Source organism: Salmo trutta, unplaced genomic scaffold (assembly GCF_901001165.1).
Source record: "Salmo trutta unplaced genomic scaffold, fSalTru1.1, whole genome shotgun sequence".
Taxonomy (NCBI): domain Eukaryota; kingdom Metazoa; phylum Chordata; class Actinopteri; order Salmoniformes; family Salmonidae; genus Salmo; species Salmo trutta.
In genome coordinates this window covers 222,435-236,513 of record NW_021822713.1, presented here as the reverse complement: position 1 = coordinate 236,513, position 14,079 = coordinate 222,435, and the positions used below count along the sequence as shown (strand labels likewise).

General features: G+C 45.4%; 1 protein-coding gene across 1 annotated transcript in view; it reads right to left on the bottom strand.

The window, feature by feature from the left end:
* Positions 1–14,079, bottom strand: part of LOC115183973 (multidrug resistance-associated protein 9) — a gene marked incomplete in the record, with an annotated part of 116,097 nt that overhangs the window by 40,388 nt on the left and 61,630 nt on the right. The window contains 2 exon segments of the mRNA XM_029744959.1: positions 11,459–11,662; positions 13,725–13,797. Coding sequence (XP_029600819.1) covers positions 11,459–11,662; positions 13,725–13,797 — 277 coding nt within the window.

Here is a 14,079-nt window from a genome sequence, read left to right as displayed (position 1 = left end):
ACAGAGAGAGAGAGAGAGAGGGGGGAAGAGAGAGAGAGAGGGGAAGAGACAGAGAGAGAGTGAGAGAAAGAGCGAGAGAAAGAAAGAGAGAGTGAGAAAGAGAGAGCGAGAAAGAGAGAGAGAGAGAGACAGAGAGAAAGAGAGAGAAAGAGAGAGAGAGGACAGAGAGAGAGAGAGACAGAGAGAGAGAGGGAGAGAGAGAGAGAGACAGAGAGAGAGAGGGAGAGAGAGAGAGAGAGAGACAGAGAGAGAGAGGGAGAGAGAGAGGGAAGAGACAGAGAGAGAGGGGGGGAGAGAGAGAGAGAGAGAGGGGGGGAGAGAGAGAGAGAGAGAGAGAGAGAGAGAGAGAGAGAGAGAGAGAGAGGAGAGGTTAGAGAGAGAGGGGAAGAGACAGAGAGAGAGAGACAGAGAGAGACAGAGAGGGGAATAGTAAATAGTAACGTTAATAATTTGAGGAGGGGAGAGAGGATATCCCTGTCGGGTTCCTCTTTCTGTGAGTCACTTTGGATAAAATAAAACCCTTTTGTGACCCACAAGGGAATCAAACCCACAACTTAATCAACTGAACAAACTGAAATGCATCTGAACCACAGACAGAGAAAGGGAAAGGACGGCCAAAATAAAAAGTTATACCTTGAAATAGGTGGATTCAGCTATTTCAGTCAAACCCGTTGCTGACAGGTGTATAAAATCGAGCACACAGCCATGTAATCTCCACAGACAAACATTGGCAGTAAAATGGCCTTACTGAAGATCTCAGTGACTTTCAACGTGGCACCGTCATAGGATGCCACCTTTCCAACAAGTCAGTTCATAAAATTTTTCCCTGCTAGAGCTGCCCCTGGTCAACTGGTAAGTGCTGTTATTGTGAAGTTGAAATGTCTTGGAGCAACAACGGCTCAACCGTGAAGTGGTAGTCCACACAAGCTCACGGAACGAGACCACCGAGTGCTGAAGTGCATAGCGTGTAAAAAATCATCTGTCCTCGCTTACAACACTCCACTACCGAGTTCCAAACTGCCTCTGGAAGCAACGTCAGCACAATAACTGTTCATCAGGAGCTTCATGAAATGGGTTTCCATGGCCGAGCAGCAGCACACAAGCCTAACATCACCATGCGCAACGCCAAGCGTCGGCTGGACATGAGTCGGCTTGACATGGAGCAGTGGAAACACTTTCTCTGGAGTGATGAATCACGCTTCACTGTCTGGCAGTCCGACGGATGAATCTGGGTTTGGCGGATGTCAGGAGAACGCTACCTGCCCCAATGCATAGCGCCAACTGTAAAGTTTGGTGAAGGAGGAATAATTATCTGGGGCTGTTTTTCATGGTTCGGGCCCCTTAGTTCCAGTGATGGGAAATCTTAACGCTACAGAATACAATGACATTCTAGACGATTGTACTGGATTTTCCACAAACATAAAACGTTGTATCCATGACAAAAAGTTAATTACTTTGCCACATTTTTTAAAATATTTCTTTATTACCTTGTTGCAAACAGGATGCATGTTTTGGAATATTTGTTATTCTGTACAGGCTTCCTTCTTTTCACTCTGTCATTTAGATTAGTATTGTGGAGTAACTACAATGATCCATCCTCAGTTTTCTCCTATCACAGACATTAAACTCTGTAACTGTTTTAAAGTCCCCATTGGCCTCATTGTCACGTCCTGACCAGCAGAGGGAGGTATTGTATCAGTTTTGGTCAGGATGTGGCAGGTTTTTTGTATGTTAAGGGGTTGTGTTGGGGATTGGACTCCCAATTGAAGGCAGGTGTGTTGAGTTGCCTTTGATTGGGAGTCCTATATAGAAGGGTGTGTTTTTCTTTGGGATGGTGGGTAGTTGTTCTTGCATTGCGTTTGTATGCCTGCAAGACTGTTCCTGTCTTGTTTATTGTTGTTTTCCGGTGGATACTTTACTCCTTTTTGGAATTAAAATATGAGTTTCCACATACCCGCTGCGCCTTGGTCCATTTTAGACGACGGTTGTGACAGAACTACCCACCACAAAAGGACCAAGCAGCAGAAGAGGAGGAAGCCACAGGAGAACAGCGTGGATGGATGGACTTGGCAGGATGAGCGAAGATTCTGGGAGGACAAGTTAAGGGAGCTAAGGGAACCCGAGAGGCAGCCCCAATAATTTTTTTGGGGGGGGCACAAGGGCTGTTTTGCGGGGTGAGATGGGAGCCCCAGGCCAGCTCCCTGTACCCTTGTAGGGCAGACTGGACAGGTCCCGTGCTTTGGGGTTGGGGCTGTGGTGAGGCCTGGGATTTTCAGGCCGGTAGGCACAGTACCAGCGCTCCGCATGTGCCAGGGCGAAGTAGGCATCGAGCCGGAAGGGGTGATGCCAACCCTGCGCTCAAGACGACCAGTGCGACTCTACGGTCCGGTGTTTCCTGCCATACGCACTAGCATGGAGGTGCGTGTCTCCAGGTTGGCACGTCCAGTACCAGTCCCACGCATGAGGCGTCTAGTGCGTCAGCCCAGCCTCGCCAGTCAAGAGTCGTCAAAGCTGCCCGCCAGTCAAGAGTCACCAGAGCTGCCAGCCAGCCAAGAGTCACCAGAGCTGCCCGCCAGTCAAGAGTCACCTGAGCTGCCCGCCAGTCAAGAGTCACCTGAGCTGCCCGCCAGTCAAGAGTCACCTGAGCTGCCCGCCAGTCAAGAGTCGCCTGAGCTGCCCACCAGTCAAGAGTCGCCTGAGCTGCCCGCCAGTCAAGAGTTGCCTGAGCTGCCCGCCAGTCAAGAGTCGCCTGAGCTGCCCGCCAGTCAAGAGTCGCCTGAGCTGCCCGCCAGTCAAGAGTTGCCAGAGCTGCCCGCCAGTCAAGAGTCGCCAGAGCTGCCCGCCAGTCAAGAGTCGGCAGAGCTGCCCGACAGGCAAGAGTCGCCAGAGCTGCCCGCCAGTCTAGAATCGCCAGAGCTGCCCGCCTGCCCGGAGCCGCCAGAGCTGCCCTCCTGCCCGGAGCCGCCAGAGCTGCCCGACTGTCCGGAGCCGCCAGAGCGGCCCGACTGCCCGGAGCCGCCAGAGCGGCCCGACTGCCCGGAGCTGCCAGAGCGGCCCGACGGCCCTCCGGTCCAGCCCGAGCGGCACACCTGCAATCCGGTCCAGCCCGAGCTGCCCGCCTGCCCTCCGGCCCAGCCCGAGCGGCCCGCCTGTCCTCCTGCCCAGCCCGAGCGGCCCGCCTGTCCTCCGGCCCAGCCCGAGCGGCCCGCCTGTCCTCCGGCCCAGCTAGAGTGGTCCGTCTGCCAGGGTCAGCCCGAGTGGCCCGTCTGCCCGGCGCAGCTATCGGCGCCGCCGAAGTGAGCGACGCCGAAGGTGGAGCGAGGTCCACGTCCTGCACCTGAGCCACCTCCAGGATAGGTGGGTTGGGGAGGGAGGGTGTAGCACAGTGCCGTCGGTGACGGCAGCCACCCTCCCTTCCCTCCCTTATTGTTTAGGGGGATCTTTTTTTGTTGTTTGGGGGTTTGTTTTTTCTTTTAGGTGCATTCCAGGGTCTGCACCTTGAGGGGGGGTACTGTCACGTCCTGACCAGCAGAGGGAGGTATTGTATCAGTTTTGGTCAGGATGTGGCAGGTTTTTTGTATGTTAAGGGGTTGTGTTGGGGATTGGACTCCCAATTGAAGGCAGGTGTGTTGAGTTGCCTTTGATTGGGAGTCCTATATAGAAGGGTGTGTTTTTCTTTGGGATGGTGGGTAGTTGTTCTTGCATTGCGTTTGTATGCCTGCAAGACTGTTCCTGTCTTGTTTATTGTTGTTTTCCGGTGGATGCTTTACTCCTTTTTGGAATTAAAATATGAATATCCACATACCCGCTGCGCCTTGGTCCATTTTTGACGACGGTTGTGACACTCATAGTGAAATCCCTGAGAGGTTTCCTTCCTCTCCAGCAACTGAGTTAGGAAGGACGCCTGTATCTTTGTAGTGACTGGGTATATTAATAACACCATCCAAAGTGTAATTAATAACTTCACCAACCTCAAAACGAAATTCAATGTCTGTTTTTTTTATTTTTACCCATCTACCAATAGGTGCCCCTTTTTGCGAAGCCTTGGAAAACCTCCCTGGTCTTTGTGGTTGAATCTGTGTTTGAAATTCACTGCTCCACTGAGGGACCTTACAGATAATTGTATGTGTGGGGTACAGAGATGAGCTAGTCATTCATTTTGCACACACAGAGTCCATGCAATTTATTATGTGATTTGTTAAGTACATTCTTTTACTCCTGTACTTATTTAGGCTTGACATAACAAAGGGGTTGAATACTTATTGACTCAAGACATTTCAGCTTTTAATTTATAATTAATTAGTAAAAATTCAGAAAAAAACATAATTCTATTTTGATAAAATGGGATGTTGTGTTTAGGCCAGTGACAAACAATCTCAATGTAATCCATTTTCAATTCAGGCTGTAACAACAGCAAAATGTGAAAAAAAGTCAAGTTAACCAAATACTGTATCCACCCAGACGATCTGCATTGACCCTTTCTGTACAAACTCTTTAGACTCATCACATAAACTGCTGTTACTGTCTATTATCTATCCTTTACCTACAGTATACTGCTGTTACTGTCTATTATCTATCCTTTACCCCTACCTACAGTATACTGCTGTTACTGTCTATTATCTATCCTTTACCCCTACCTACAGTATACTGCTGTTACTGTCTATTATCTATCCTTTACCCCTACCTACAGTATACTGTCTATTATCTATCCTTTACCCCTACCTACAGTATACTGCTGTTACTGTCTATTATCTATACTTTACCCCTACCTACAGTATACTGCTGTTACTGTCTATTATCTATCCTTTACCCCTACCTACAGTATACTGCTGTTACTGTCTATTATCTATCCTTTACCCCTACCTACAGTATACTGCTGTTACTGTCTATTACCTATCCTTTACCCCTACCTACAGTATACTGCTGTTACTGTCTATTATCTATCCTTTACCCCTACCTACAGTATACTGCTGTTACTGTCTATTATCTATCCTTTACCCCTACCTACAGTATACTGCTGTTACTGTCTATTATCTATCCTTTACCCCTACCTACAGTATACTGCTCTTACTGTCTATTATCTATCCTTTACTCCTACCTACAGTATACTGTTGTTACTGTCTATTATCTATCCTTTACCCCTACCTACAGTATACTGTCTATTATCTATCCTTTACCCCTACCTACAGTATACTGCTGTTACTGTCTATTATCTATCCTTTACCCCTACCTACAGTATACTGCTGTTACTGTCTATTATCTATCCTTTACCCCTACCTACAGTATACTGCTGTTACTGTCTATTATCTATCCTTTACCCCTACCTACAGCATACTGCTGTTACTGTCTATTATCTATCCTTTACCCCTACCTACAGTATACTGCTGTTACTGTCTATTATCTATCCTTTACCCCTACCTACAGTATACTGCTGTTACTGTCTATTATCTATCCTTTACCCCTACCTACAGTATACTGCTGTTACTGTCTATTATCTATCCTTTACCCCTACCTACAGTATACTGCTGTTACTGTCTATATCTATCCTTTACCCCTACCTACAGTATACTGCTCTTACTGTCTATTATCTATCCTTTACTCCTACCTACAGTATACTGTTGTTACTGTCTATTATCTATCCTTTACCCCTACCTACAGTATACTGTCTATTATCTATCCTTTACCCCTACCTACAGTTTACTGCTGTTACTGTCTATTATCTATCCTTTATCGCCCTACCTACAGTATACTACTGCTACTGTCTATTATCTATCCTTTACCCCTACCTACAGTATACTGCTGTTACTGTCTATTATCTATCCTTTACCCCTACCTACAGTATACTGCTGTTACTGTCTATTATCTATCCTTTACCCCTACCTACAGTATACTGCTGTTACTGTCTATTATCTATCCTTTACCCCTACCTACAGTATACTGCTGTTACTGTCTATTATCTATCCTTTACCCCTACCTACAGCATACTGCTGTTACTGTCTATTATCTATCCTTTACCCTTACCTACAGCATACTGCTGTTACTGTCTATTATCTATCCTTTACCCCTACCTACAGTATACTGCTGTTACTGTCTATTATCTATCCTTTACCCCTACCTACAGTATACTGCTGTTACTGTCTATTATCTATCCTTTACCCCTACTTACAGTATACTGCTGTTACTGTCTATTATCTATCCTTTACCCCTACCTACAGTATACTGTCTATTATCTATCCTTTACCCCTACCTACAGTATACTGCTGTTACTGTCTATTATCTATCCTTTACCCCTACCTACAGTATACTGCTGTTACTGTCTATTATCTATCCTTTACCCCTACCTACAGTATACTGCTGTTACTGTCTGTTATCTATCCTTTACCCCTACCTACAGTATACTGCTGTTACTGTCTATTATCTATCCTTTACCCCTACCTGCAGTATACTGCTGTTACTGTCTATTATCTATCCTTTACCCCTACCTACAGTATACTGCTGTTACTGTCTATTATCTATCCTTTACCCCTACCTACAGTATACTGCTGTTACTGTCTATTATTTATCCTTTACCCCTACCTACAGTATACTGCTCTTACTGTCTATTATCTATCCTTTACCCCTACCTACAGTATACTGCTGTTACTGTCTATTATCTATCCTTTACCCCTACCTGCAGTATACTGCTGTTACTGTCTATTATCTATCCTTTACCCCTACCTACAGTATACTGCTGTTACTGTCTATTATCTATCCTTTACCCCTACCTACAGTATACTGCTGTTACTGTCTATTATCTATCCTTTACCCCTACCTACAGTATACTGCTCTTACTGTCTATTATCTATCCTTTACTCCTACCTACAGTATACTGTTGTTACTGTCTATTATCTATCCTTTACCCCTACCTACAGTATACTGTCTATTATCTATCCTTTACCCCTACCTACAGTTTACTGCTGTTACTGTCTATTATCTATCCTTTATCGCCCTACCTACAGTATACTACTGCTACTGTCTATTATCTATCCTTTACCCCTACCTACAGTATACTGCTGTTACTGTCTATTATCTATCCTTTACCCCTACCTACAGTATACTGCTGTTACTGTCTATTATCTATCCTTTACCCCTACCTACAGTATACTGCTGTTACTGTCTATTATCTATCCTTTACCTTTACCTACAGTATACTGCTGTTACTGTCTATTATCTATCCTTTACCCCTACCTACAGCATACTGCTGTTACTGTCTATTATCTATCCTTTACCCCTACCTACAGCATACTGCTGTTACTGTCTATTATCTATCCTTTACCCCTACCTACAGCATACTGCTGTTACTGTCTATTATCTATCCTTTACCCCTACTTACAGTATACTGCTGTTACTGTCTATTATCTATCCTTTACCCCTACCTACAGTATACTGTCTATTATCTATCCTTTACCCCTACCTACAGTATACTGCTGTTACTGTCTATTATCTATCCTTTACCCCTACCTACAGTATACTGCTGTTACTGTCTATTATCTATCCTTTACCCCTACCTACATTATACTGCTGTTACTGTCTGTTATCTATCCTTTACCCCTACCTACAGTATACTGCTGTTACTGTCTATTATCTATCCTTTACCCCTACCTACAGTATACTGCTGTTACTGTATATTATCTATCCTTTACCCCTACCTACAGTATACTGCTGTTACTGTCTATTATCTATCCTTTACCCCTACCTACAGTATACTGCTGTTACTGTCTATTATCTATCCTTTACCCCTACCTACAGTATACTGCTGTTACTGTCTATTATCTATCCTTTACCCCTACCTACAGTATACTGTCTATTATCTATCCTCTTGTCTAGTCACTTTATCCCTACCTATATGTACACATCTACCTCAACTACCTCGTACCCCTGCACATTGACTCAGTACTTGTACCTCCTGTATATAGCCATGTTATTACCTGGTACTCCCTGTATATAGCCATGTTATGACCTGGTACTTCCTGTATATAGCCATGTTATTACCTCGTACCCCTGCACATCGACATCCTGCATATAGCCATGTTATTACCTCATACCACTACACATCTACTCAGTACTGGTACTCCCTGTATATAGCCATGTTATTACCTCGTACCCCTGCACATCGACTCAGTACTGGTGCCCTGTGTATATAGCCATGTTATTACCTCGTACTCCTGCACATCAACTCAGTACTGTTACCCAGTGTATATAGCCAAGTTATTAACTCGTACCCCTGCACATCGACTCAGTACTGGTGCCCTGTGTATATAGCCATGTTATTACCTGGTACTTCCTGTATATAGCCATGTTATTACCTGGTACTTCCTGTATATAGCCATGTTATTACCTCGTACCCCTGCACATCGACTCAGTACTGGTACCCCCTGTATATAGCCATGTTATTACCTCGTATCCCTGCACATAGACTCAGTACTGGTACTCCCTGTATATAGCCATGTTATTACCTCATACCCCTGCACATCGACTCAGTACCGGTACTCCCTGTATATAGCCATGTTATTACCTCGTACCCCTGAACATCGACTCAGTACAGGTACCCCCTGTATATAGCCATGTTATTACCTCGTACCCCTGAACATCGACTCAGTACTGGTACCCAGTGTATATAGCCATGTTATTACCTCATACCCCTGCACATCGACTCAGTACCGGTACTCCCTGTATATAGCCATGTTATTACCTCGTACCCCAGCACATCGACTCAGTACCGGTACTCCCTGTATATAGCCATGTTATTACCTCGTACCCCTGCACATCGACTCAGTACCGGTACTCCCTGTATATAGCCATGTTATTACCTCGTACCCCTGCACATCGACTCAGTACCGGTACTCCCTGTATATAGCCATGTTATTACCTCGTACCCCTGCACATCGACTCAGTACCGGTACTCCCTGTATATAGCCATGTTATTACCTCGTACCCCTGCACATCGACTCAGTACCGGTACTCCCTGTATATAGCCATGTTATTACCTCGTACCCCTGCACATCGACTCAGTACTGGTACTCCCTGTATATAGCCATGTTATTACCTCGTACCCCTGCACATTGACTCAGTACTGGTACCCAGTGTATATAGCCATGTTATTACCTCGTACCCCAGCACATCGACTCAGTACCGGTACTCCCTGTATATAGCCATGTTATTACCTCGTACCCCTGCACATCGACTCAGTACCGGTACTCCCTGTATATAGCCATGTTATTACCTCGTACCCCTGCACATCGACTCAGTACCGGTACTCCCTGTATATAGCCATGTTATTACCTCGTACCCCTGCACATCGACTCAATACCGGTACTCCCTGTATATAGCCATGTTATTACCTCGTACCCCTGCACATCGACTCAGTACCGGTACTCCCTGTATATAGCCATGTTATTACCTCGTACCCCTGCACATTGACTCAGTACTGGTACTCCCTGTATATAGCCATGTTACTACCTGGTACCCCTGCACATTGACTCAGTACTGGTACTCCCTGTATATAGCCATGCTACTACCTGGTACCCCTGCACATTGACTCAGTACTGGTACTCCCTGTATATAGCCATGCTACTACCTGGTACCCCTGCACATTGACTCAGTACTCCCTGTATATAGCCATGCTACTACCTGGTACCCCTGCACATTGACTCAGTAATAGTACTCCCTGTATATAGCCATGTTACTACCTGGTACCCCTGCACATTGACTCAGTACTGGTACTCCCTGTATATAGCCAAGTTATTACCTCGTACCCCTGCACATTGACTCAGTACTGGTACTCCCTGTATATAGCCAAGTTATTACCTCGTACCCCTGCACATTGACTCAGTACTGGTACTCCCTGTATATAGCCAAGTTATTACCTCGTACCCCTGCACATTGACTCAGTACTGGTACTCCCTGTATATAGCCAAGTTATTACCTCGTACCCCTGCACATTGACTCAGTACTGGTACTCCCTGTATATAGCCAAGTTATTACCTCGTACCCCTGCACATTGACTCAGTACTGGTACTCCCTGTATATAGCCAAGTTATTACCTCGTACCCCTGCACATTGACTCAGTACTGGTACCCAGTGTATATAGCCATGTTATTACCTCGTACCCCTGCACATTGACTCAGTACTGGTACTCCCTGTATATAGCCATGTTATTACCTCGTACCCCTGCACATTGACTCAGTACTGGTACCCAGTGTATACAGCCATGTTATTACCTCGTACCCCTGCACATTGACTCAGTACTGGTACCCAGTGTATACAGCCATGTTATCATTATTCATTTTGGATTTATTCCTTGTGTTATTATCTTCTATATTTTTTCTAAAATGTTCTCTGCATTGTTGGGTAAGTAAGCATTTCACTGTTAGTCTACAGCTGTTGTTTACGAATCATGTGACAAATAACATTTGATTGGATTTGTTCTCTACCCTGTTGTTAGGGAGTTTCTGATGGGGTTGGCAAAACTCAGGCTATTTTTAATTTTTGTTATTCCTCCCGGGATTTTCCTAAATCCTAGTGGAAGGATTCCCATTCCTTTTTCCCTCCTATATTTCCCCGAGAATCCTTCCAGACAGAAACTCTGAAAAATCGGTGAACTCTAGAAAAGGTTTTGTAACCCTAGTTCCTGAACACACCATGAACATACCCAGAGTGAGAAGACTACAAGGCCTTTAAATGATTAAGACACAGACGCAATGAAACGAGTGACATAATCAAGGGGAAAAACTGGACATATTTCAGTGTTCAATGAAACTGTATATTCCTAAACGAGTGAGATAATCAAGGGGAAAAACAGACATATTTCAGGGTTCAACCAAACTGTATATTCCTAAACAAGTGAGATAATCAAGGGGAAAAACTGGACATATTTCAGGGTTCAACCATTCCTAAACGAGTGAGATAATCAAGGGGAAAAACTGGACATATTTCAGGGTTCAACCAAACTGTATATTCCTAAACGAGTGAGATAATCAAGGGGAAAAATGAACATATTTCAGTGTTCAACCAAACTGTATATTCCTAAACGAGTGAGATAATCAAGGGGAAAAACTGGACATATTTCAGGGTTCAACCAAACTGTATATTCCTAAACGAGTGAGATAATCAAGGGGAAAAACTGGACATATTTCAGGGTTCAACCAAACTGTATATTCCTAAACAAGTGAGATAATCAAGGGGAAAAACTGGACATATTTCAGGGTTCAACCATTCCTAAACGAGTGAGATAATCAAGGGGAAAAACTGGACATATTTCAGGGTTCAACCAAACTGTATATTCCTAAACGAGTGAGATAATCAAGGGGAAAAACGAACATATTTCAGTGTTCAACCAAACTGTATATTCCTAAACAAGTGAGATAATCAAGGGGAAAAACTGACATATTCAAACAAACTTTAAGCAGTTACTTCCTACCTGTAGTTGATGAGTGACTAGGATAATACTCTTCCCCTTCAGGGTCTTCTTGATACACTCCTCGAAGATGTGTTTCCCTACGTGGGCGTCCACCGCAGACAGAGGGTCGTCCAGCAGGATGATGTCTTTGTTGGAGTAGACGGCTCTGGCCAGACTGACCCTCTGCTTCTGACCACCAGACAGGTTCAGGCCTCGCTCACCTATCTACATAACCAGCAGAACAACCCAGTCAGTACAGAACCAGCAGAACAACCCAGTCAGTACAGAACCAGCAGTAGAACCCAGTCAGTACAGAACCAGCAGAACAACCCAGTCAGTACAGAACCAGCAGTACAACCCAGTCAGTACAGAACCAGCAGAACAACCCTGTCAGTACAGAACCAGCAGTACAACCCAGTCAGTACAGAACCAGCAGAACAACCCAGTCAGTACAGAACCAGCAGAACAACCCAGTCAGTACAGAACCGGTTCAGACATCACTCGCCTATCTACAGAACCAGCAGAACAACCCAGTCAGTACAGAACCAGCAGAACAACCCAGTCAGTACAGAATCAGCAGTACAACCCAGTCAGTACAGAACCAGCAGAACAGCCCAGTCAGTACAGAACCAGCAGAACAACCCAGTCAGTACAGAACCAGCAGAACAACCCAGTCAGAACAGAACCAGCAGAAGAACCCAGTCAGAACAGAACAGGTTCAGACATCACTCACCTATCTACAGAACCAGCAGAACAACCCAGTCAGTACAGAACCAGCAGAACAACCCAGTCAGTACAGAACCAGCAGTACAACCCAGTCAGTACAGAACCAGCAGAACAACGCAGTCAGTACAGAACCAGCAGTACAACCCAGTCAGTACAGAACCAGCAGAACAACCCAGTCAGAACAGAACCAGCAGAACAACCAAGTCAGTACAGAACCAGCAGAACAACCCAGTCAGTACAGAACCGGTTCAGACATCACTAACCTATCTACAGAACCAGCAGAACAACCCAGTCAGTACAGAACCAGCAGAACAACCCAGTCAGTACAGAACCAGAAGAACAACCCAGTCAGTACAGAACCAGCAGGACAACCCAGTCAGTACAGAACCAGCAGAACAACCCAGTCAGTACAGAACCAGCAGAACAACCCAGTCAGTACAGAACCAGAAGAACAACCCAGTCAGTACAGAACCAGAAGAACAACCCAGTCAGTACAGAACAGCAGAACAACCCAGTCAGTACAGAACCAGAAGAACAACCCAGTCAGTACAGAACCAGCAGAACAACCCAGTCAGTACAGAACAGGTTCAGACATCACTCACCTATCTACAGAACCAGCAGAACAACCCAGTCAGTACAGAACCAGCAGAACAACCCAGTCAGTACAGAACCAGAAGAACAACCCAGTCAGTACAGAACCAGCAGAACAACCCAGTCAGTACAGAACCAGAAGAACAACCCAGTCAGTACAGAACCAGAAGAACAACCCAGTCAGTACAGAACCAGCAGAACAACCCAGTCAGAACAGAACCAGCAGAAGAACCCAGTCAGAACAGAACAGGTTCAGACATCACTCACCTATCTACAGAACCAGCAGAACAACCCGGTCAGTACAGAACCAGCAGAACAACCCAGTCAGTACAGATCCAGCAGTACAACCCAGTCGGTAGCATCCAGGTTCGGGCCCTGTTCATCTATCTACAGAGAAGTCGGTAGCGTCCAGGTTCGGGCCCTGTTCATCTATCTACAGAGATAACCCAGTCGGTAGCGTCCAGGTTTGGGCCCTGTTCATCTATCTACAGAGAAAACCCAGTCGGTAGTGTCCAGGTTCGGGCCCTGTTCATCTATCTACAGAGAAAACCCAGTCGGTAGGGTCCAGGTTCGGGCCCTGTTCATCTATCTACAGAGAAAACCCAGTCGGTAGCATCCAGGTTTGGGCCCTGTTCATCAATCTACAGAGAAAACCCAGTCAGTAGTGTCCAGGTTCGGGCCCTGTTCATATATCTACAGAGAAAACCCAGTCGATAGCGTCCAGGTTCGGGCCCTGTTCATCTATCTACAGTGAAAACCTAGTCGGTAGCGTCCAGGTTTGGGCCCTGTTCATCTATCTACAGAGAAAACCCAGTCGGTAGTGTCCAGGTCCGGGCCCTGTTCATCTATCTACAGAGAAAACCCAGTCGGTAGCGTCCAGGTTCGGGCCCTGTTATTTGAAAGTCAAAAGACATTCTGAGCTCTAGCATCAAATGAACGACTCAAAACCTGGATATATGTGAGCCCTTACCTCAGTTTGGTCCCCATACGGAAGAATAGCCAGATCTGGTATCAGGCTACAGGCACTGATGACTTTGTCATACCTTTACGAAAGACAAAAAAGGGCAATAATAATGAAGACACTTAATTCAGGAGAACAACATGGGTTATCAGGGATTCATTCAGGAGAACAACATGGGTTATCAGGGATTCATTCAGGAGAACAACATGGGTTATCAGGGATTTATTCAGGAGAACAACATGGGTTATCAGGGATTCATTCAGGAGAACAACATGGGTTATCAGGGATTCATTCAGGAGAACAACATGGGTTATCAGGGATTCATTCAGGAGAACAACATGGGTTATCAGGGATTCATTCAGGA